Consider the following 25,970-nt stretch of genomic DNA (forward strand, 5'->3'; position numbering starts at 1 on the left):
TGGGTGTTGAAGTGAACCATGAACCATGTGACCTTTGAGTGTGTGTGTGTATGGGTTTGGGGTGGGGGGGGTGGGGGAGGTGTGTCGGTGGTGAGGGAGGGACCGGCTGACTCGTAAGCCTAACCACACTCCACAGACCTGTGACCCAGATTTGTTTCTTAAATGTACAGTACATCATCGTATATTTTAGGCAGGATGTGCCTGCAGGCTGGCAGGATGTGCCTGCAGGCTGGCAGGATGTGCCTGCAGGCTGGCAGGATGTGCCTGCAGGCTGGCAGGCAAGCTGGCAGGATGTGCCTGCAGGCTGGCAGGATGTGCCTACAGGCTGGCAGGATGTGCCTGCAGGCTGGCAGGATGTGCCTGCAGGCTGGCAGGATGTGCCTGCAGGCTGGCAGGATGTGCCTGCAGGCTGGCAGGATGTGCCTGCAGGCTGGCAGGATGTACCTGCAGGCTGGCAGGATGTGCCTGCAGGCTGGCAGAATGTGCCTGCAGGCTGGCAGGCAGGCTGGAAGGATGTTCCTGCAGGCTGGCAGGCAGGATGTTCCTGCAGGCTGGCAGGCAGGATGTTCCTGCAGGCTGGCAGGCAGGATGTTCCTGCAGGCTGGCAGGCAGGATGTTCCTGCAGGCTGGCAGGCAGGATGTTCCTGCAGGCTGGCAGGATGTTCCTGCAGGCTGGCAGGATGTGCCTGCAGGCTGGCAGGCAAGCTGGCAGGCAGGCTGGCAGGCAAGCTGGCAGGCAGGCTGGCAGGATGTTCCTGCAGGCTGGCAGGATGTTCCTGCAGGCTGGCAGGAAACATCTAGAGGATGTTTGCCAGTCGTCTTAATAATCAGTTAGGAACAATTAAGGACTTTTATAAAGCGGACCAGGACTTCACTTATTGGTGAGTACAGTGGAACCTCTATTAACGAGTTTAATCCGTTCTGGCACCGAGCTCGTTACCTGGAAAACTCGTCTTTGGAAACAAATTTCCCCATTTAAAATAAAGGAAATAAATTTAATCCGTTCCACTCCCAAAAACATCCATACTTGTATGACTTTTTTTTATGTAAATATAATATTGCACATGTAAATATAAATGTTTTGTTGTAGTGTTTTAATATTTACTTTACCTTATGAAGAGTAGTTGCTGGCTTGAGGGAGACGATGGAGAGGTGGGAAGGAGGAGAGGGGTTATGGTGTGGAAGGGGAATCCACCTCTGAGTCAGGCGGACTCTCTCTTCTTGGGAATTTCACCCAAATTTCATTTCAAATGTCACACAAGGATGCGTTAGACCAGCACCAAATAAAAAACTACGTTGATTACACTCGTTGTGTCAACAATATAATAGTCTTACCACGAAGATACAATACAATGCCGTTTTCTCAAATAGGCAATGTGGTTATTAAAGAAAACGGAAATTTCATGGCAAACATGTATACAATCCCCAAGTCGATCGGATAAGAATTGGATTTTATAGAAATATTTGCTCAAATGACGCTTGAGCGCGGTGTTTGGGTGCATTCAAGAGAAAAAAAGTGTGTCACGTTCAAGTGACATATACCTGCGAAAGTGATAACACTTTCATAAAGTGTTATCACAAAGTGATAAATTAATTAAAAATTTTCACACACCTGGTTGTCACTGCTTTATCAGGGCAGCTTTTCCACGAATGAGTTCACCTTTTCAAACATTCCAAACACTTCCTTGATTTCAGTGGAAGAGGCAGCATCCTCCCTTACCTCCTCATTCCTTTACTAATGGTGTAAATTGTTGATGAGGACCTGCCATACTCCCTTGTGAGATCAATCACACAGACACCACACTCATGCTTTGCTATAATTTCCTTCTTTAAATCCACAGTAATTGTGTCTTTCTTCCTCTTGACAACACTATCTTTAGCAAGCAGCTTCTTTGGAGACATCGTGTGTTACAAATTGTAGTCGCAAAACCACTAAAAACTCAAAGAAAAGCTCAAATAAATCCAGAGGGATGCTTGTCGTGTGAGATACAACAACAACACTGGCGTCGGAGGCGTCCGAGAATTTGCGAGAACCCGCGAGACACTAGGAAGCGCTATGTGGTTTCACTCGTTAATAGAGGCGAGCTCGTCAATAGAGACAAATTTGCTGAGAGTGGCTTGCTCGTTACTGGAAAAACTTGTTAATAGAGCCACTCGTTAATAGAGGTTCCACTGTACAAACAAAACATGGTCGCATTTATGCTATGAACCTGTCGATTTTTTCCCCTAGAGTTTTTTCGTAAAATTTTCAGACCCATTTCTTTTTACATTTTTAGTTTATTTTTTCCCCTCTATTTCTCGTATACGAACTTACATGTTAACCGACGGGTCTCGTCCCCAAGGGGTTCGGAAACCAAGTGGTGCTCTGAAGCTACTTAGTGGTTCGTTATAGTGAACAAAACATGCAGATACTTATATATAACCTGTGCTTATAGTGTAATAATTGACAAAGTATTTGTTCACTGATTGATGAACATAATTGAATCAACAATATGCACACCATATTTTTGAGTACAGCAATGATTCACTCATTTTATTATATAAATATATCAAACTACACACTATTGAATAATATTACAGCAAAAAAACTATGAAAAATCAGAGACATTGAAATAATTAGGTAATTATCTCTTTGTGGTAACTCCGGCCTGACAGCTGGCGAGCAACAGACCGCCTGGGACGCACGCTGAGTCAGCGCCTATAACTTGCCAGACTTCCCCGCCCTATAGCGGGCAATATATGCCACTTACGATTTTTTTATTATTTTTCCCGTGATCAGTGGACACAAATTAACAGGTTAGGAAGAAAAAATCATTATTTTTTTTTTTCAAAATTACATGCGCCTGTGGGGAAGAAAGGATATTATACCCCTAGCATGTTAAGGGTTAAAGGGTTAACATCCATACTTTCCCTTCCTCATCACTTTGCAATTTTCTAGCATTCCTTAGTACTTCCTCCATCTGTTTGGCACTGTTTAGGGTGATCCTCAAAGGTCGCTCTTTCCCTTTTACGTACCTGCCAATTCTCGCAGACATTCTCTATGGTCGTAAGACCTTCCACTTTTCATACAATTTTATCTACTACTACTTTCTCTTCTTCTGCAGCTTTTTCTGACCTAGATGTTATCTCTTTCTTTGCAACCAAAAATTATCAGGGATTTCCATTAACTGTGTTTTGCACCAATTTAGGATTTGATGCCAGTTCCTTTCTGACTTCCAGCCTAATGTTTGTTTTATCCTAGTTGCTGCAGTGTTTGGCTTCCTTTACTGCTGCTTCTATATTTTCCTTCTCCTTGGCCACTTGTGCATAGGTGAATTGCATATCCTTCTTGCACTGTTCTATTCCTTGTGTATCTTCATCCATCTGTACCGAAAAAAGCTGTTTATCCTGCTGGATTTCCTTACCTAACCTATCGTAGTCATTTATGTTTAAATTTGCTTTAACTTCTTCCGAAGTTATTTTCAAAAGTTTATTTTCCTCTTCCATGGCTTTCCTATTTGTTTCCAATTGATTCTTATCCTTGCCAAGTCTTCACTAACCCTTCAAGACCTAATACTTTGCTACTCAAGTGGTCATTACTTTCTTTCAATTTGCTGATTATTTCTACACGAGAGTTCACTATAATATCCAATTTTGCCAACTTGTTGTGTAGACTGCTTATATCAATGCTTTTTTCATTGAAACACCCAAACTCTAGCCGTTTTGTTTTTCTTCTTGCCGGTGGCCATCTTGAATTTCGTCCTCTGCACTGTGAACACAAAGCCAATTTTTTCTCATTCAATTTGTTCACTTCCTCTGGCACAGTCGTGTTATTTCACCTATTTTCCCAAAGCAATACACTTATGTTCCTTGGGACACCACTTACTATCATCAACTTGTTCTACAATACTTAGGAATTTTGAAATATCCTGGAGCTCCACTGATGCAGGTGTTGACACAAGGGGTGTCACATTTCCAAATCCCCACCTTTTTCACCTAGCAATCAATTGGTACCTGGGGAGTACCAATTGATACCTGGCTTCAATTACTCCTGGGAGAGTAATCAATTGGTTCCCGGCTTCCTGGGGATGTATATGTGCACAAGTGTTAGAGAGGAATATACAGTATGTAGTAGACATAGAGAAAAAATTTATCTTGTTGTTGTTGTTGTTTAACCCTTGTGTGGCTCCGGGCTATTTAGCCTTTGTCACCCACAGGCTCATACCAAAAAAATATAAAAATTTCTTCTAAACCTGTTAATTTGTGTTCTCTGATCATGGGAAAAATAGTAAAAAAAAATCGTAAGTGACATATATTGCCCGCTATAGGGTGGGGAAGTTTGGCAAAAAACAGGCGCTGACTCAGCGTGCGTCCCAGGCGGTCTGTTGCTCGCCAGCCGTCAGCCAGGAGTTGCCACAAATAGATAATTACCTAATTATTTCAATGTCTCCGATTGATTTTAAGTAGTTTTTTTTTTTGCTGTAATATTATTCAATAGTGTGTAGTGTGATATATTTATATTATAAAATGAGTGAATCATCGCTGTACTAAAAAATATGGTGTGTATATTGTTGATTCAATTATTATGTTCACCAAGTAGTGAACAAATACTTTGTCGGTTATTACACTATATACACAGGTTATATATAAGTATCTGCATGTTTTGTTCACCATGACTAACCACTAAGTTGGTATTATGAATAAAAAAACAACGAGGAGTGACCGCCACACACCAGCCAGCCACTTGCTGCCCCACTCCCTTAACACCTCACTCACCCACATTCTCCTCCCACCATACTGTTTTTGCTTTTATTCACTATATACAGACGTTATACATAAGTACAGAGCACCACTTGGTTTCCGAACCCCTTGGGGACGAGACCCGTCGGTTATCGTGTAAGTTTGTAAACGAGAATGGAGGAAAATGAACATAGAATTTTTTTTTTAAATTTAACAAAAAATTCTAAGGAAAAAAGCTACAGATTCATAGCATAAATGCAACAAAGGAAATAAAGTTCATTGTGAAATTGCGTTCACTCTCCCCCACCGTTCCCTCCCTCACTGCTTCTATCTCTCACTGCATCGCCCCCTCACTGCCTCACTGCCTCTCCCCCTCAATGCCTCACTGCCTCTCCCCCTCAATGCCTCACTGCCTCTCCCCCTCAATGCCTCACTGCCTCTTCCCCTCAATGCCTCACTGCCTCTCCCCCTCAATGCCTCACTGCCTCTCCCCCTCAATGCCTCACTGCCTCTCCCCCTCAATGCCTCACTGCCTCTCCCCCTCACTGCCTCTCCCCCTCAATGCCTGCCATCCCTCCCTCACTGCCTTCCTCATAACATGAGAACAGCAGGCTATGGAGGAGGGGGAGCTACTAACGAGGTCAGGAACTACTAACGGGATGGAGGCTGTGTAGAGGCGGACATGCCTGTCAGCGCCTGCTCACAGATGCCAACTGTGAATAATTCATAAATAAAACTATATTTGTTTAATTAATAAATAGGAAATCATATAACATGTTAATGATTAATAATGTATATTAATATATGAAAATTAACATTTTGGCATAAATATTTTACAACTAAGATTAAAATTTGCAATACAATATGACTGAGAAGTGTGGCAACAATCACCTGGTCAGCAAATCCTTCCTTACTGCCATCCTCACCACTCCACCAACAGAGAGGGGAGAGAATTAGTGAGAGAGGAGAAATAGTGGGAGAGGGGGAGAATTAGTGAGAAAGGGAGGTAGGGGGAGGTAGGGAGAGATGCTAGGAGGGAGAATGGGAGAATTAGGGAGGGAGGGAAAGGCAGTCAGGCAGCCAGCCATTCTGCCTGCCAGCCTGCTTGCTTGCCTGCCAGCCAGTCTGCCAGCCTGCTAGCCTGCCTGCCTGCTAGCCTGCCTGCCAGCCTGCCTGCCTGCCTGCCTGCCTGCCTGCCAGCCAGCCTGCTAGCCTGCCTGCCAGCCTGCTAGCCTGCTAGCCTGCCTGCCTGCCAGCCTGCTAGCCTGCCTGCCTGCCTGCCAGCCTTCCTTCCTGCCTGCCAGCCTTCCTGCCTGCTTGCCTGCCTGACAGCCAGCCAGCCTCTCTGCCTGCCTGTCTGTGCTAATCCCTGCCAGCCTGCTTGCCTGCCTTTTCCTCTCTCCCTAATTCTCCCATCCCCCCCTCACTACTTCCTTCCTGCCTACCTCCCCTCTCCCTTTCTCACTAATTCTCCCTCTCTAATTCTCCCCCTCTCTCTCATACTGCCTTCCATCTAAGCTCCTCCATCCACCCACCAGTCCGCAGTCACTGATGCAATGCATGCATTTGGAGCTGACATGGTGCACAGATGTTTCTTTATTGTGCAGATTTGGTAACCAGTGGTAAAATTACAGAATGAAATCTCCAGCCTCGTGACAAATCAAAATAATAGGCCATGAATCTGTGAAATCACAGGGTAGAAGGCAGCAAACTGACCCATCTCCCACCCATTACCACGGGCCGGCGCGACGCTTGGCGGACCGTTTCCTACCCGAACTTTGTTCATGTAGCATGACTCCCCAACCCCAATCGGGAAACTGGAAGTTTTGGATAACTAAAGTTCGGAAACCAAGTGGTGCTCTGTATCTACATTCATGTTCAACATAAACCACTAAGTTGGCATGCTCAATGGCAGTGGCAGCCTGCCACTTGCTGCTACTTCCTCCCTCCCTCAACTCACCTGACTAACCCACAATCTCCTCGCACAATACTGTTTTTGCTTTTATTCACTATATACAGACATTATATATAAGTATCTGCATGTTTTGTTCACCACAACTGTACAACTAAGTTGATATAGCTAGTTCAGGCACTAAGAGACGTCGCTACACACAGTCAGCTGGCCGCTGCCTCCCTCACACATTCAAGGTCAGACACACACTAAAATTTCAACCCCAACAATACTGTTTGTGGTGTTATTACCCTATATACAGACGTTATATATAAGTATCTACATGTTTTGTTCACCATAACTGTTCAACTAAGCTGGTAAAATGCCCAAAGAGCATAGTGGCCACCCCTACCAACATGACAAATCATGCAGATGTTGCCACATCCATCACCAAAATGGATTCTCCCCACACTCCTTTTGCTGTTATTACACTGTATATACAAGCATCTACATTCATGTTCACCATAACGAACCACTAAGTTGGTATGCTGAGTGGCAGTGGCAGCCAGTGGCAGTGGCAGCCAGTGGCAGCCTGCCACTGGCTGCCACACCCTCCCTCCCTCCCTCCCTCACCTCACCTGACTCGCCACCCTTCTCCTCCCACCATACAGTTTTTGCTTTTATATACAGACGTTATATATAAGTATCTGCATGTTTTTTTTTATCATAGTGAACAACTAAGCTGGTATAGCAAGTCCAGACAGTAAAAGGTGGTCACACACAGTCAGCAGGCAATGCTACCTCCCTCCCCACCAAGATTACTCCTCCCACTACAGCACTAATTATCACAATAATTTTGCTATTGTCAGAATCCTGGTCATTTTTATCACAGTCAGGGGTCTTCTGTAATAATATCATCGCTAAATAATAGCATGCAAATGTATATTGTGGCATTTTTAGACGATGCTGTGGTCACAAGCTGAACAGCAGTGCTGTGAGCTCATGCTGCGTGCATCAGGCTTGGTAGCTCACTCAATACTGAGGCCCCCTCACACCCAGGAATTTGACCCACATTTTTTTTTTAAATGGTGTCTGTTTGCAAGAGCCCTGATGAAGGTGTGGTAAACCCTGTGTATCCGCGTGCCGTTTAAATCTAGCGTATTACTGTGAGGGATCTAGATCCCTCAGCTAGTTTTCCTAAGTTCTAGATTAGGCTAGTCACTCTAGAAACTGAAGCTTTCAAAATAACATATGCTTGTTGGGTGTTGAATGAAAGCTTATGTTACGAACTATCATTTGTGAGTAGTTAGAAGTCTGTGATTGCTCTGTAGAGAGAATTACAGAAATTTTCCTGTTTCTGTGAAGTAGGATGGGAGTTGAGAGTGAAGTGGTGTAGGGAGGTACTTGACTCTCCCAACGGTTTTACAGGGGGAGGGGAGGGGAGTGGGGTGAACGCTGCCTTTCCCCCCCCCCCCCCCCACATGGGAGACAGTACGCCACTGTCATAGGCCTCCCCCTCCTTGTGACGTCACAGGACGCTCGAGGGTGAGTGAGCCTTATTGGTTCAGGCATGTGTGCTCCAAGCCTAGTTTTGGCACGAAGAGCTATGGTTGGATCCGGCACGAGGAGCCGTGCCGGCTTCAAGCTGATTGGTCAAGACAAGGTAGGGAGAAGGTATGGGTATTTGAGTTTTCCCGCCCGCCAGGGAGTTAATTTGAATTGGGCGGCCAGGGGAGGAAGAAGTGTTTGGGTGGGGGTGGCACGCCGGCCACCTCCACCCCCGTTAATCGCGGACGTTACCGTGTTAACTAGCAGGGATGGCACCCCTGCTATCCCTGGTTGTGTCAAGGCCCAATTAAGTGAATTGGGGCCAAGGATTTACGGAAGAAACGGTAAAAAGCTAAGAGACAGTGACTGTGTGCACCCAGGAGGCAGGATGGCAGAGCCTCATGGTGTAACAGGTGGGCCGAGTATCCTGTCTAGTGGCAATGGACAATTGATGTTGGGCAGTGTAAGCGAGTGTGATATTACAGGCCCAGGTGGGACTTTGCATTTCGCCAGGCTGCGTCAGTGTGGGGACGCCGCCGGCCATGGTCACCCCAGTGTAGAACAAGGCAGGTTCTAGCTTGATGGGGTTGTGATTCCCCAGCCGCGTGGGTACTCCTGTGGGCGGCAGCCTGCCAGCCTGCGGCCACCCGTGGCCACCCAGGCCACCCGTGGCCACCCAGGCCACCCGTGGCCACCCAGGCCACCCGCCCGGCCAAACCCCACCCCGCCCGCCAGCTCAGCCGGTGGGGTGCTATGACGTCATGCGCTACCCGTGACCACCCCAGGCCACCCACCTGCCTGCCCGCGCACCAGGCCAAACCCCACCCCCCTCTCTCAGCTCGGGAGGGGCGCTGTGGCCACATGCCTTGGCCACTTTCCCGGGACAGCCTAGGGCCACATCTTGTCGACGCATGAGGAGCAAGCAAGCTAAGTGTTGTAAGCTAGTGTGGTAGTAACTTGGGAAATGAGGAAAGATAAGGAAAAGAGGGCAGTAGAAATGAATACTATTACAGTGTGATGGGTACCGGTGGAAATTCCCGGTAAGAGTTATCTCAGAGCCTCGCCAGGCTAGAAAAGCAGCTGAGTGACAGCTGTCAGTGGGATCCAGGTGTTGGATAGGGCGGTACCTGGAGATAGATATTATACACGGGACCACACTGTATGTATAAGTAGACTGACTAGAGTATGTAACCAGTGTAGAGATTTACCATATAAGTGATCCAGCCTGTCGATTCTATATAATCGTTCAGACTGGATTAATGCCATAGAGTACTGTAAAATTATAATCATTAGAGGTAGGCAGGGATGTCAGTGGGGACCCCTGAGGACTGTGTAGTTAGCTACATTTTACTTGATGATTAATTTTCATTGATTATGTGAATGCCATTTCTATGTGTTCATTTGCATGTTTATGTACTGTGTTCTGTGGTAAGTCAGTAGATGTGATTGCTGACTGATTGCCTAATGATGTCATTAGCATGTGGGGTATGCTGACGGCATCATTGTGTTGCAGGTTTGTGCAGTATTGTTTCAGTTTATACAATATTATTGCCCCAGGAACTGTGTTGAGGGTTTAAGGGACCTCTAGGATTATTCAGGGGAATTCACAGTACTTAATGAGAGCAGGCAATTGATGGGTTAATTGCCTTGCTGAGGTATGTGTGTGTTCACAGTAGTCCTTTGCAATCGGGTGCAAGAAGAGGGGGGCAGTAATATTAGTATACTTTTGTGTGTTGCACAACTGTGTGTCATTATTGTGTGGGCACAGTAATTAGCGAGTTGCAGTAGCCGCAACCATATGTGGGCAGTGCTTTTATGATGTTGCATGCCATTGTAGTGTGACCTATGTAACGCTGGGGTTACTTTGTTTCTTTAAGTTGTGTTGAGGACTTAAGGATTCAGTGAGTTAATTAAGTAAGGGGTAATTAACTGGATAAGGGGTGCACACTTAGTATTGTGGAGTGAGTGAGGGCTGTTATAAGAGAACAGTGTTGAGCGAGAATGAGATACGTCTCGGGAGCAATTAATTGTCCATGTGACAATTAATTGACCACTCTAGCTAATTATGTAATTACCCTTCTCATCATGAATTTGCGTAGTGGGAGAGGATCTGTCAGAGTCTGTCAGTACTTGTGTTAACGTAATATGCTCGAGACTAATTACCTTTCAGGGGTATAGCAATTAGTGGCTCAGGTTAATTAGTGGAGTAATTAACATTGGAGAGCTCCGGTGACTCGGTAAAGCGAGGTCATGGAGCTAGCATAAATCATTGTATTAATCATATCCTGTCTGAGGACAGTGGATTATTGGCACATCTTGTTAATTAGGGTAATTAACTCCTTTCCGTGAATTCACAGTGTTTGATGAGACCTGCTTAGGCAGTGCGGAGTGAGACGTATTTCTGGATGATTAATTATCGGTCCTGGTGACAGTTAATTAATGGCTCAGAAGTAATTAGTTACTTAACACTTTCGCGCTATCTGGACGCGCCGGCGCGTTCGGTTTCGTCTAACGTAAACGCATAGTGGACATAAAGTTATGTCTACTTTTAAAATATTTGTATAAAATTCAATTTTTATCCGATTTACTTTGGGTTTGTTTCAAACTGCACGCTATGAGGCTCTCTTTCTCACCACTAGGCTGCATGGTACAATAAGTTCATGAAAGGTGTGGATAACTTCGCTCAAATGGTATTTTGTCCCAAACGGGTTGCAGGTGGGTGACTTTAGCCGTTTATACTGGTAATTCTTCCCCCATATCATGTATTATATGCATATGTCTGTTTAGGGAATTTTATTCCGATCAATATACAACCAAAAATAACTGTGTGCAACAAGTATAAACTTGACAAACATAACAAAAGTAAAAATATTTCGTGTGTGTTTGACGCTCACTGATATGTTCCAGCGTTGTTTTATATTTGTCGCTATTCTAACTTACGCTTTGTTGATATTTTTTACCTATGGGCACATAGAACATTCTATTGCGAACACATTGACATAAAAATGAATGACGTACATAGAAAATTAATGTCATGAGAGTGAAATAAGTATAAACTTTCAAAGCGCCGTGCGTCGTCCCGTCACCGATACCGGGTAACAATTTCACCACTTCCCACACTCTTGCGGGTGGGCTGCATCATTATTCTACGCTTATATTCATATCACCGTGTTGGGAATTTCATTGCGAGTCCATTGATACCAAAATTAACGCTGTAGAACAAGTGTGGAGGTGATTACAATCCCAAGAGTAAACATTTTGTTGCTGATGGGCGCTCACGGCGAGTCATCTACGTAGTTATTTATTTGGTGCTGGTATCCCTATATGTTTCGTGACTTATTTTACTGATGTTCTTCTAGAGAATTTTATTGCGAACACGTTGGTACCAAAATGAAATACGTAGCATGAGAACTAAGGTCAGAAGAGTAAAAAGAGTATACACATTTTTGTTTTTACGCTTAAGCGATAAAAACGCAGCGCGCACATTCGGTTGGCTGAGTGACTTTTGCGGAGAGCGCGAAAGTGTTAATTAGGTCAATTAACACTCACTAGTAATTTTTTGACACAGACTGTGGAGAAGCTACCAAGTTAGGGTAGGCTTAGTTAACGTAACTCAATGGGGATGTAATTAGTGGTCCGTTTGACCTTAATTGAGAATTACTCACTGAATACTTGCAAGGAGTCAAGTGTGGTGTAATATTATGTTGAGTTATTGTTAACAAGAGAGAGACAAGTGTTAATGATTAACGTAGAGTATCATCATGTTGTTGTCTAGTGGGAGACAATTGTTTGTGATTACCGTAGTACTTTGTTGCTGACTGCTGCGATCAATTAACGTAATTAATCACTTAAGGCAATTTCTTTTGGTTGTCGTCTGGTGACGAGAGTAGAGTCATCTAAGGATCTGTGGAGCTGTGTCCCAGGATCCCGCCTTGCCTATCTTTGTTACTGTTTACAACAGGGCAACTTCTTGTTGGGAGTTGCAAAGAGTGTTCACACTGGGTTGTGATAGGGGGGAGTCACTGTTGGACTCCCGCCTAGTTACATGGGTCTCTCCTGTGGGGCGGGAGGACCCTTAAATTTGTGATTATAGTAGCTGTCAGGGAAACCGAGACACTATTGATTGCCTGCTTGTGTCTTTGTCTTCAGTGGATATCCTTCATTTGTTCAGTTAGTTCATGTTGTCAGCCCGAAGTATCAGCAAGATGGAGCCTGCTGTCACCTCTCGAGGGGCTGTTGAATAGCTGTGTTGCAAATGCCACTTGATGTACAATAACGTAACCATTCGCTGTGGTGTAACTTAGTCTGTGATATTTTTCTTTGTTTTGCAATATTGCGTCATAAGTGGGCACACCTGTGTTCAGGTTAGTTCAGTATGCAGCCTCACAGCAAGGGTTGCTATTTAGCTGTTTGTTATCGTGCCACTGGATTGACATTAACGTAATGTAAACTCGGTAATGTAGTAGTTAGTCTCTTGTTATTAATAAATTGTTATGTTATAGAAAACAGTCTTTGATGTCAACCCTTCAACCATATTATTCCACCATATTTCTGCATATTATTAAATGTTGATGTGATCTTGATAAGGCGGCTGTTCTTGGAAATTCGAATTCCAATTCATAGCGCCACATCAAATATAAATATTTGATTGTGAGAACCCGTCAGTTACCCTTTATTAGTTTTAACGTCCTGTTTAACTAGGAGGAGCCTATTGTGGACAGGTTTTCACCCTTGGTGGTGGAGGCCTGGCGGTTTGCTCCCGCTTTTCCTTTTTCTACTGGACTCATGCTTAACTGCCGTGAGCAGACTTTAAACTTGTAGTCCACCTCCTAAGGGAGGTAGGCGTAGAGAAAAATCTCACAATTACTCCAATACATCATATGATGTAGAGCGCAAGTTGAAGGTTTAAGATTCGCTACCTGGAACAAAAAGTTCCAAGTAGCACGGGCTATGGTGAGCCCGAAAAAATTTATCTATCCTTATCCATTCCAAGTCGTAATATAGTCGTAATGGCTTGGCGAATTCTCCTCACAGTGTAGCAGCCACTAGGTGCCCTCAGAGGCACCCTGAGCTACCCACCTAGTGGGTGCCCTTGGAGACTCACCAAGCTACCCACCTAGTGGGTGCCCTTGGAGACTCGCTAAGCTACCCACCTAGTGGGTGCCCTCAGTGGCTCCCCGAGCTACCCACCTAGTGGGTGCCCTCAGTGGCTCCCCGAGCTACCCACCTAGTGGGTGCCCTCAGTGTTGGAAATTTCCAACACCTAATTACTAATCCCTAATACCATAGGATGTATTTCCTATACTAGGCGTCATAATTAACTAACACTACTAATCAGTAGTTTAGTTATACTGAATTCATTCCATTAAGGCGTAGAATGTCATATAATTTTTCCTAGAATCGTGGCAGTGTTGCATCAGTCAGCTAGCCACAGGCAATCACTTCATATACAGTGGCACCTCGACTTATGATTGCCCAGACTTACGATAATTTCAAGTTACGATGTAAATTTGATCGAAAAATGCAACTCGACTTACGAATGTGTCATTGACTAACGATATTCATTGGTACACGTTTGGGTCGACCGAGCGGGTGGTTCCCCGTCACACTGTCCAGTCTGCCTTGGTTTAATAGAGGTGCCCGCTTAGTGACGATCACACCTAAAAGAAATTCCATTTTCGTGGTGATTTTTTGCTTTTTGAACATAAACCTGATTATTATATATCACGCAATGGGTCCCGAGAAAGTTAGTGGTACGGTTCAACATATGAAAACACATGTAATGACCAGATGACCATAGAGGAAAAAAAGGGATCATACGTAAACATGAAAATGGTATTAGTGTTGCTGAACTAGCTAAGCAGTACAATAAATCTTCAGAGGTGGAGGCGGCTGCGGCATTAGAGGATGTCCCTTCCTCACTAATTAAGAAAATGTGTGCAGTATGGGGAGGACTGCAAAGTTTTGCTAAAAAGAATCACCCAGATAAAGCTGTAACAGCCCGTTGCATTGATCTTTTTAACCCTTTAACTGCACAACGTGCCTGCAGGCCCAGGCTTCAGGTGCGCAACGCATCTCCGGGTATTTGTATTTTTCACGTTCCATTCAAAACTCCCGCGGCTACATGGGGTTCACATCAGCTTCCTCAGGGCTCTTGTAAACAGACACCATCTTTAAAAAAAATTGTGGTCCACATTCCCGGGTGTTGCCCACGTAGTGGTCCACAGTAGTGAGTGAGCAACCATGGCTGGCGCTCGCAGCATGAGCGCACAGCACTGCTTTCAGCGTGTGACCACAGCATCGCCTAATAATGTCATAATATATATATAACTTGTATTATTTAGCCATGATAGTATTATAGAAGAGCCTGAGTGTGATAATGACTGGGTACAATGTTCAAATATCAGTGATTCAATGCTGTTTACGATGTTCACAGCGCTAGCCACAGCACCACAGCATTATTTCGTTCATCTAGGAATCTTCAAACGACTTTTTAGATTCCTTTTCAAAATAAACTTGTGGTCAATTATTCATTTACAGGAATTAGTGACCAGGATTGTGGTTATAATTAGTGTTGAGCGTAGTATTGTGGAGGAAGAATTTTGGTGAGGGAGGGAGGGAGAGAATTGAGGTACCCTCACTGTGTGGCAGCCACTCTTGTTTTGCGCACCATACTAGCTTCGTGGTTCGCTATGGGGAACACACATGTACATAGGTATATACAGTGTGTGTATATAGTGTAATAACAGTAACAGGAGTATGTTGAGAGGAGCTAAGAACATAAGAACAAAGGTAACTCCAAAAGGCCTATTGGCCCATACAAGGCATCTCCTATTTATAACCACCCAATCCCACTCATATACATGTCCAACCCAAGCTTGCAACAATCAAGGGACCCCACCTCCACCACGTTACGTGGCAATTGGTTCCACAAATCAACAACCCTGTTACTGAACCAGTATTTACCCAAGTTTTTCCTAAATCTAAACTTACCCAATTTATACCTATTGTTTCGTGTTCTGTCTGGTCCATACGAGGCAACTGCTATTGGCCCATACGAGGCCAAAACATAAATTAAACATAAGTTAATAAATGAGTCACAACATGGTTTTACAAATGGCCGTTCATGTTTAACAAATTTGCTAACTTTTTATTCCAGCATAGTTGAGGCAGTTGATAGTGGTAAGGATTGTGATGTTGTGTACCTTGACTTTAGCAAAGCTTTTGATACAGTGCCACATGAAAGACTAATTAAAAAAATAAAAGCTCATGGTATTGGGGGTGCTATATTCACCCTTAAACTGCGCAACGCGCCTGCAGGCTCACGTCTGGTTTGCGCAACGCGCCTCCGGGTATTTGTATTTTTCACGTTCCATTCAAAACTCCCGCGGCTACATGGGGTTCACATCAGCTTCCTCATGGCTCTTGTAAACAGACGCCATCTTTAAAAAAAATCGTGGTCCACATTCCCGGGTGTGGGATCCTCAGTAGTGTGTGAGCAACCAAGGCAGGCGCTCGCAGCATGAGCGCACAGCACTGCTGTTCAGCATGTGACCACAGCATCGCCTAATAATGTCAAAATATATAACTTGTATTATTTAGCTATGATAGTGTTATATTAGAGCCTGAGTGTGATAATGACTGGGTACAATGTTCAAATATCAGTGATTCAATGCTGTTCACGATGTTCACAGTGCTAGCCACAGCACTACAGCATTATTTCGTTCATCTAGGAATCTTCAAATGATTTCTTAGGTTCCTTTTCAAAATAAACGTGTGGTCAATTATTCATTTACAGGAATTAGTGAACAGGATTGTGATAATAGCAGGATTGTGGTTATAATTAGCGTTGTGCGTAGCATTGTGGAAGGAGGAATTTTGATGAGGGAGGGAGGGCGAGAATTGAGGTAGCCTCATTGTGTGTGTGTGTGTGGCTGCCACTCTTGTTTTGCTCACCATACTAGCTTAGTGGTTTGCTATGGGCAACACATATGTACATGGGTATATTTAGTGTGTGTATATAGTGTAAGAACAGCAACAGGAGAATGTTGAGAGGAGCTATTTTGGTGAGGGAGGTGACGTAATCGTAGCGTCGTCTGCTGTGTGATTTTTCATGCAGTGTATTGTGGCCACTGTACTGTTTGGACACAATACCGGCTTACTTGCATAGTTCTGGTAAATAAAACATGTAGATAGGTATATAGAACATGTGTAATAAGAACTATAACAATATGGTGGGAGGAGCAATGTTGGCGAGTAAGATGTTGGAGTGAGGGAGACTGTCTGGGTGTGGCTGCTCTCACTTGAGGTGTTCTGAATGTGTTCATGGCCAATTGCTCCTATTGGCCCATACGAGGCAGCTGCTATTGGACCATACGAGGCAGCTGCTATTGGCCCATACGGGGCAGCTGCTATTGGCCCATATGGGGCAGTTGCTATTGGCCCATACGAGGCAGCTGCTATTGGCCCATACGAGGCAGCTGCTATTGGCCCATACGAGGCAGCTGCTACTGGCCCATACGGGGCAGCTGCTATTGGCCCATACGGGGCAGCTGCTATTGGCTCATACGAGGCAGCTGATATTGGCCCATACGAAGCAGCTGCTATTGGCCCATACGAGGCAGCTGCTATTGGCCCATATGAAGCAGCTGCTACGCGGTGTTCTGAATGTGTTGATGGTGAATGTATATAGTGTGTGACAGTGTATAGTGTGTAAATAGATTGTATATATACACAAATTAGCATGATACATAGTAAATATGTGCTGCATATGTGTACACAAGTTTCATGCACGTAACACAGTGTCTACGGACAGTACGGATGGTACATTGGATTGCCCCATAAAAACAATGAAAATGTATTTGGAAAGGTGCGCAAAAAATGAACGAAAATATATTCGCGGCAACTCGCACGCCCCGCCCCGAGCGCCCCACGGCCCCCGAGAGCTTACGGCACGGGCGCACGGGGAATGATGACGTCACGCCCCAACTTCTGGACCCCATAGCAGCCAAAGTAAGTACAATTTCGACTTTTTTTTTACATACCCATACTGAGGGAAGGGTTTTGACATTTTAAAAAGAAAAAAGAATTTTTTCCAGAGAATTTATTTCCTGCGCACTGCAGGGGTGTCACATTTGGAGGCAACGCAGTTAAGGGGTTAACTTGGATTAGGGCATAGCTATTCCAAAGGAAACAGAGTTAGTATAAATGGGGTTAAGTCAGAGTGGGATAATGTTGTTAGTGCAGTACCTCAGGGCTCTGTCCATAAGAACATAAGAACAAAGGTAACTGCAGAAGGCCTATTGGCCCATACGAGGCAGCTCCTATCTATAACCACCCAATCCCACTCATATACTTGTCCAACCCGCGCTTGAAACAATCGAGGGTCCCCACCTCCACCACGTTACGCGGTAATTGGTTCCACAAATCAACAACCCTGTTACTGAACCAGTATTTACCCAAGTCTTTCCTAAATCTAAACTTATCCAATTTATACCCATTGTTTCGTGTTCTGTCTTGTGTTGATACTTTTAATACCCTATTAATATCCCCTTTGTTATGTCCATTCATCCACTTGTAAACCTCTATCATGTCACCCCTAACTCTTCGCCTTTCCAGTGAATGCAACTTAAGCTTTGTTAATCTTTCTTCGTATGAAAGATTTCTAATTTGGGGAATTAACTTAGTCATCCTACGCTGGACACGTTCAAGTTAATTTATATCCATTCTATAGTACGGCGACCAAAACTGAACTGCATAATCTAAATGGGGCCTAACCAGAGCAAGATATAGCTGAAGAACCACACCAGGTGTCTTGTTACTAACGCTTCGATTAATAAATCCCAGTGTCCTATTTGCCTTATTACGAACATTCATGCATTGATCCTTTTGTTTTAAATTCTTACTTATCATAACTCCCAGATCCCTTTCGCAATTCGATTTCGCAATCTCAACACCATCTAGCTCGTATCTTGTAACTTTATCATTATTACCTAGCCTCAAAACTTTACATTTATCAGCATTAAACTGCATCTGCCAATCCTTTGACCATTTCAAAACCCTATTTAGATCAACTTGAAGTGATAGTGAGTCTTCTTTCGTGTTAATTTCCCTGCCGATTTTTGTATCATCGGCAAATTTGCAAATGTTGCTACTCAAACCTGAATCTACATCATTGATATATATTATAAACAACAGAGGTCCCAGGACAGAGCCCTGAGGCACTCCACTTACAACATTTTCCCACCCTGACTTAACCCCATTTATACTAACTCTCTGTTTCCTTTGGAATAACCATCCCCTAATCCAAGTTAATATAGCACCCCCAATACCATGAGCCTCTATTTTTTTAATCAGTCTTTAGTACTGATTAAAAGTACTGAATCAGTACTAATCAGTACCTGATTTATTAATCAGGTACTTTAACAGAATTTTCTCCTACAGATCTATTCCATTCTATGCTAAATCTGATTTCTTTATGATCACTGTTCCCTAGCTCATTCCCTATTTCGATGTCCTTAATTTATGTTTCCCTGTTAGTTAACACTAAATCTAAAATATTATTTTCCCGCGTTGGTTCCTTAATGTGTCGCGTAAGAAAGCAATAGTCAATTAATTCTAGAAAATCTTCTGCTACATTATTCCCTGTTTTGTTCAACCAGTTTATTCCACTAAAATTAAAGTCACCCATGACATAAATACTGTTAGATCTAGATGCTCTAGATATTTCATCCCATAGATGCTTTGCTTCCATTCTGTCTAAATTTGGTGGCCTATATATAACTCCTATTATAATATTTTTTGCTTTTTCGTTTAATTCTATCCAAATAGTTTCTGTGTGTGGCTCAGACTTGATTTGGCTCAGACTCAGATATGGCTACTCCCCCTCCTCGTCTAATATATCTATCTGTGTGAAATAGTATAAATACATTTATTTGATATTCAGCTAATAGTTCTCTATTTTCTACATTCATCCACGTTTCGGTAAGCACGATAATATCTACTTTTTCTGTGCAGACAAGAGCATTTAATTCGTTTATTTTATTTCTTAGACTTCTACTGTTAGTGTAATATACCCTAAGTGAATTGTTATTTTGAGGCCCTTCAATTTCCCTGATCATTTTGCCAATTCCTTTCTCCCCCAAACACATACTTTTATTATCTCCTTCCTCCAAATCAATTCCCATACCACTATCTGCTAACAGTTTAAACCCAAACAAACACCTCTAACCACTGGTTCCAACGAGTTCGCAACAGCAACAACCCCAGCCCTCGATACATGCACCCCATCCCGAGCATACATTTCATTTCTTCCATAGAGGTGTTCCCAGTTGTCTATGAAAGATATTGCATTAGATTTGCAATATCTTTCCAGCCTGCAATTGACACCAAGTGCCCTCAACATCCATTCATTTCCCACTCCCTTTCTTGGAAGAATGCCACATATGATCGGGATTCCTCCCTTGCTCCTAACTAATTCTATTGCTGTCTTGAATCTCTGTATTAGTTCCTCACTCCTAACTCGCCCAACATCATTACCCCCTGCACTAATACAAATAATGGGTTTGTTCCCATTTCCCGTCATAATATCTTTCATGTTTCCAACAATATCACCAATACCAGCTCCTGGATAGCAAACTCTTAACCTGTTTCCTCTATCTCTGGTACAAAACGTTCTGTCTAAATACCTCACCTGGGAATCTCCCACAACCAAAATTCGCTTTTCCTTTAGGGCACTTTGAGGGACCTGTGCTTCAATGTTCTCGTTGCTCTGCCTTTGTCTCCTCGTTGAACCATAGGTTCACCACAGCACTCGTCCTCTAACACATCAAATGCGTTAGAAGTCCTTAGGCTATTAGGTGACGGTTTTGCCAAGGTCTTCTTAAGACCCCTGTCCTTCACAACTTGCCAAGACGAGGTCTTTTTAACACTGGTCGCCTCCTTTGTTTCTTCCTGATGTTGTTTCAGCTGTCGTACCTCCTCCCGTAGTGAATCCAGCTCTGTCCTCAGAGCTCCAACTAAATTCACCAGTTCCTTCACTAATCCTTCCATTGTTGCTGTAATAATATTACTACAATCAGAGCTCCAGCTAACACAACCTCTCACTGTGACAGCACCCTGGCAAACACTTCATCCGGCCCTGGGGATTTGTTTGGTTTTAGTTTTTCTAATTGTTTAATTACATCCTCCCTGGTAACTGCTAAACTAGTCAACCTGTCCTCATCCCCACCCACATAGACTTGTTCGGCTGAAGGCATATTGTTAAGTTCTTCTTTAGTAAATACAGATATAAAATATTTGTTAAAAATACTACTCATCTCCTTGTCATTATCCGTTATTTGACCTGTCTCAGTTTTTAATGGACCTATCCTTTCCCTAGTCTTAGTTCGATATAACTGAAAAAACCCTTTAGGATTTGACTTTGCTTGCTCTGCTATGCGAACTTCATAGATTCTTTTTGCTTTCCTAATATCTTTTTTAACATTTCTAACCAGTTGTATAAATTCCTGTTCTAAACTGACTTCCCCATTCTTAATCCTTTTGTACCAAGCTCTCTTTTTACCTATAAGGTTCTACTGACCCATACGAGGCAGCTGATATTGGTCCATACGAGGCAGCTGATATTGGTCCATACGAGGCAGCTTATATTGGTCCATACGAGGCAGCTGATATTGGTCCATATGAGCTATTTTGGTGAGGGAGGTGAAGTCGTAATAGTAGCGTCGTCTGCTGTCTGCTGTGTGATTTCTCATGCATTGTATGGTGGCCATTGTACTGTTTGGACACAATACCGGCATACTTGCATAGTTCTAGTAAATAAAACATGTAGATAAGTATATATATATAATGTGTAAATAGTGTAATAAAAACAATAACAGTATGGTGGGAGGAGCAATGTTGGCGAGTAAGATGTTGGAGTGAGGGAGTGCCTGTGTGGGTGTGGCGGCTCACACTCGCGATGTTCTGAATGTGTTGATGGTAAATGTATATAGTGTGTGACAGTGTATAGTGTGTACATATGTTGTAAATATCCATAAATGAACATGAAACATTGGTGTGAATAACTGTATGATGGGAGGAGCAATGTTGGCGAATACGATGTTGGAAGTGTGAGGGAGGGCTGGCTGGGTGTGGCGGCTCACAATCGCGATGTTCTGAATGCGTTGATGGTGAATGTATATAGTGTGTGACAGTGTATAGTGTGTAAATAGATTGTATATATACATAAATTAGCATGATACATGGTAAATATGTGCAACATATGTGTACACAAGTGTCATGCACGTAACAGAGTGTCCTCAGACAGTACTGATGTTTTACTGCCATAATATAGTGCACGTGTTCATTATACATAGGATTAGCGCATAAAAACAAATAAAATGTATTTGGAACTGTGCGCAAAAAATGATCAAAAATATGTTCGCGGCAACTCGCACGTCCCGCCCCGGGCGCCCCACCGGCCCCGGGAGTTTACGGCACGGGCGCACGGGAATGATAACGTCACACGCCAACTTACGGACCCCATAGCAGCTAAATTAAGTACAATTTCGAAATTCTGTTGCTATACCCTTGTACAGGGAGGGGTTTTTGACACTTTCAGAACTAAAAAGAATTTTTTCCCGAGAATATATTTCTTGCGCACTGGGGGGGTGTCATATTTATAGGCCGCGCAGTTAAAGGGTTAATGACAATGTGATGCCTCACTACAGACAAGTGTTGGAAAGAAGGGAAAAACAATCTTCAATGGAATGATTTCTAGTGAGAAAATCAAGCAGTGAGCCAGAAGCAGGTCCTAGTGGTATGCAGGCAAAACGTGCCAGAGTGTGTACCCCAGAGAAGTCCTCACTGCCTGATGTTATAATGGAAGGGGACTCCCTTTCCAAACAGTGACACCTCTCCTCCTTCCCCCTCCTCATCATCTTCCATATGCCATCAAGAGTCCTCCATAAAGTTAAGATAAACATATGTACTGTATTAAAGATAGAGAAAAAAATTGTATTCAGTATAAAAGGTATTTTTAAGTTAATATTTTTGAAGGTGTGGAATGGATTAATTCAATTCCCTTTATTTCTTATGGGAAAAATCGTTTCGACTTAAGATTTGTCTCTGGGAATGGATTACCAACGTAAATTGAGGCCCCTCTGTACAGTATTAACAGATCGAGTAGAATCTAGCCCTATTTTGCTCTTTTTATTAAAGATAATCGTTTATTAATAGATTCATCTCTATTTAGTAAATCTATCATGTTTTACTCGAGTTAATTTATACAGCCATGATTAGCTGCACCAGTGAATAAAATGATAAGCCCTATCTCCATTCTAAATCTTTCTCGTTCCTTTAACCCTCAAACCGCTAGGGGCCAAAATGGAATTCACACCCACAGGCGCAACAAAAAAAAATCCAAAAAATTCTTTCGTCTTATAGAAATGTTCATTTTGTTCCCTGATCACGGAAAAAATAACAAAAAAATCGTAGGTGGCATATTTTAGCCGCAATAGGGTAGGGAAGTGTGGCAAAAAAGGGGCGTTGGCAGAGCCTTCGCCAGACGAGGTCTACTCCACCCGAGCTGTCAGGCGGCAGTTGCCACAAATATATTATTACCTAATTATTTCAATGTCTCTGATTTATTTTTTCTTAGTTTTTTTGCAGTAATATTATTCCATACAGTGAATTGTGGTATATTTATATTATAAAATGTGTGAACCATCGTTGTACTCAAAATTATGGTGTGCATATTAGTGATTCAATTATTATGTTCATAAAACAATAAACAAACAGTTTTGCTGTTCTTACACTATATACACAGGTTATATATAAGTATTTGCATGTTTTGTACACCATAACGAACTACTAAGTTGGTCTTGTGAGTCAAAAAGCAACGAGGAGTGAAACACCAAACACCAGCAAGCCACTCACTGCCACTCCCTCCCTCAACACCACCTCACTCACCCTCATTCACCTCCCACAATACTCTTTTGTATTTATTCACTATACACAGACGTTATATATACGTATTTACATGTTTTGTTCACCATAACTGTACATCTAAGCTTGTATGGTGAGTGAAGGCCATAAGACGTAGCTACTCACACAGTCAGCTGATCGGCGGCCGCCCTCAAGGCCAGACGCACTAATATTTGTCCTCCAACAATATTGTTTGTGGTGTTATTACGCTATATACACACATTATATATAAGTATCTGCCTGTTTTATTCACCATACCTGAACAAATAAGCTGGTATGGTGCCCAAAGACCATAGTGGCCATCAGTAAACACCATGCCAAGTCGTGCAGACGACGCTCCTCCCTCACCAAGATGGCGGCTCCCATCCTACTCCTCTCGCTGTTATCTCACACTATACACATGTTATGTATAAGTATCTACATTTGTGTTCACCATGGCGAACCACTAAGCTGGTATGGTGAGTGCAGTCAATAAATGGTGGCCACACACAGTCAGAAGACGACGCCACAACCCTCCCTCCCACAGCCTTACTCCCCCCCTCCATGGAGCACAGCGCTAAATATCACCACAATCCTGCTATTATCAGAATCCTGGTCAGTTTTATCACAGTCAGGGGGCTTCAGTAATACTATCACTGCTAAATAATAGCAGTATCATTTATATTATGGTATTTGTAGGCGATGCTGTGGTCACAAACTGAACAGCGGTGCTGTGAGCTCGTGCTGCATGCGCCAGCCTTGGTGGCTTGCTCAATACTGACGCTGTAACACCCAAGAATGTTGGCCTGGATTTTTTTTCTAGGTGGCATCTGGCAACTATCGGTCGTGGCTGTACTATAGCTGCCCCTATCCCAGGCGGGGCGTTTAAATTATAGCGCTAGACACGAAATCATATATAAATGATGTGCGCGGTTTCGGTTTTGTCACTGATATCATTTATATATGATATGCGCGGTTTGAGAGTTAATATCTAAATTAATTGACCTGCATTACGAGAAAAGATTTGTTGCCACAATACCTTTAGTTATGACGTAAATATTCAACATACACAATTTCCTTCCATATTATTTATACTCGGGATCCCATCCTTGGGAGCTATTGCTCATGCGCCACCCGAGGAGGAAGGGAAGAAACACGCAAGAACCGCCATTGTATTCACCTAGTTGTGCTTGCGGGGGTTGAGCTCTGCTCTTTTGGCCCGCCTCTCAACTGTCAATCAACTGTTACTAACTACTATCTTTTATCCCCCACTCCACACACACACACACACACACACACACACACACACACACACACACACACACACACACACACAATATTGGAGGGGTGACAGGTAAGCTTCTATCATGGATGAAAAATTTTCTGACTGATAGAAAAATGAGGGCAGTAATCAGAGGCAATGTATCGGAATGGAGAAATGTCACAAGTGGAGTACCACAGGGTTCAGTTCTTGCACCAGTGATGTTTATTGTGTACATAAATGATCTACCAGTTGGTATACAGAATTATATGAACATGTTTGCTGATGATGCTAAGATAATAGGAAGGATAAGAAATTTAGATGATTGTCATGCCCTTCAAGAAGACCTGGACAAAATAAGTATATGGAGCACCACTTGGCAAATGGAATTTAATGTTAATAAATGTCATGTTATGGAATGTGGAATAGGAGAACATAGACCCCACACAACCTATATATTATGTGAGAAATCTTTAAAGAATTCTGATAAAGAAAGAGATCTAGGAGTGGTTCTAGATAGAAAACTATCACCTGAGGACCACATTAAGAATATTGTGCAAGGAGCCTATGCAATGCTTTCTAACTTCAGAATTGCATTTAAATACATGGATGGCGATATACTAAAGAAATTGTTCATGACTTTTGTTAGGCCAAAGCTAGAATATGCAGCTGTTGTGTGGTGCCCATATCTTAAGAAGCACATCAACAAACTGGAAAAGGTGCAAAGACATGCTACTAAGTGGCTCCCAGAACTGAAGGGCAAGAGCTACGAGGAGAGGTTAGAAGCATTAAATATGCCAAAACTAGAAGACAGAAGAAAAAGAGGTGATATGATCACTACGTACAAAATAGTAACAGGAATTGATAAAATCGACAGGGAAGACTTCCTGAGACCTGGAACTTCAAGAACAAGAGGCCATAGATTTAAACTAGCTAAACACAGATGCCGAAGAAATATAAGAAAATTCACCTTCGCAAATAGAGTGGTAGACGGTTGGAACAAGTTAAGTGAGAAGGTGGTGGAGGCCAAGACCGTCAGTAGTTTCAAAGCGTTATATGACAAAGAGTGCTGGGAAGACGGGACACCACGAGCGTAGCTCTCATCCTGTAACTACACTTAGGTAATTACACTTAGGTAATTACACACACACACACACACACACACACACACACACACATTCATTTTATCAGAAATTGTGAGAGGGCAAGAGACCAAAAGACACAAAAATGTAATCAGTATAGGAAGAGGCCAAACCCCCAAACATACCAGCGATACAAAGATGCGAGAAACAACTATACAGCAGTAAGGAGAGAGGCAGAAAGAAATTTTGAAAAAGGGATAGCGGATAAATGTAAAACAGAACCGGGCCTATTCTACAAATTCATAAACAACAAATTGCAGGTAAAGGATAATATCCAGAGGTTGAAAATGGGAAACAGACTCACGGAAAATGAAAAGGAAATGTGTGAAACATTAAATGAAAAGTTCCAGTGTGTTTGTACAAAACAAAATCTTCAGAGAACCAGACACAATAAGAATCCCAGAGAACAACATAGAGCGGATAGAGGTGTCTAGAGATGAAGTGGAAAATATGCTAAAGGAGCTCG

General features: G+C 43.0%; 1 protein-coding gene across 1 annotated transcript in view; it reads right to left on the reverse strand.

The window, feature by feature from the left end:
* The window catches only part of LOC123763778 (uncharacterized), a 54,012-nt gene that overhangs the window by 12,117 nt on the left and 15,925 nt on the right, over nucleotides 1–25,970 (reverse strand). The window contains exons 2-3 of the mRNA XM_069302044.1: nucleotides 20,739–20,967; nucleotides 19,851–20,214 (exon numbers count right to left, since the gene is read on the reverse strand). Of these exons, the coding sequence (XP_069158145.1) occupies nucleotides 19,886–20,214; nucleotides 20,739–20,955 (546 nt within the window). The 5' untranslated portion in view covers nucleotides 20,956–20,967 and the 3' untranslated portion in view covers nucleotides 19,851–19,885. The remainder of the gene's footprint in view (nucleotides 1–19,850; nucleotides 20,215–20,738; nucleotides 20,968–25,970) is intronic.

Source organism: Procambarus clarkii, chromosome 5 (assembly GCF_040958095.1).
Source record: "Procambarus clarkii isolate CNS0578487 chromosome 5, FALCON_Pclarkii_2.0, whole genome shotgun sequence".
Classification (NCBI taxonomy): Eukaryota; Metazoa; Arthropoda; class Malacostraca; order Decapoda; family Cambaridae; genus Procambarus; species Procambarus clarkii.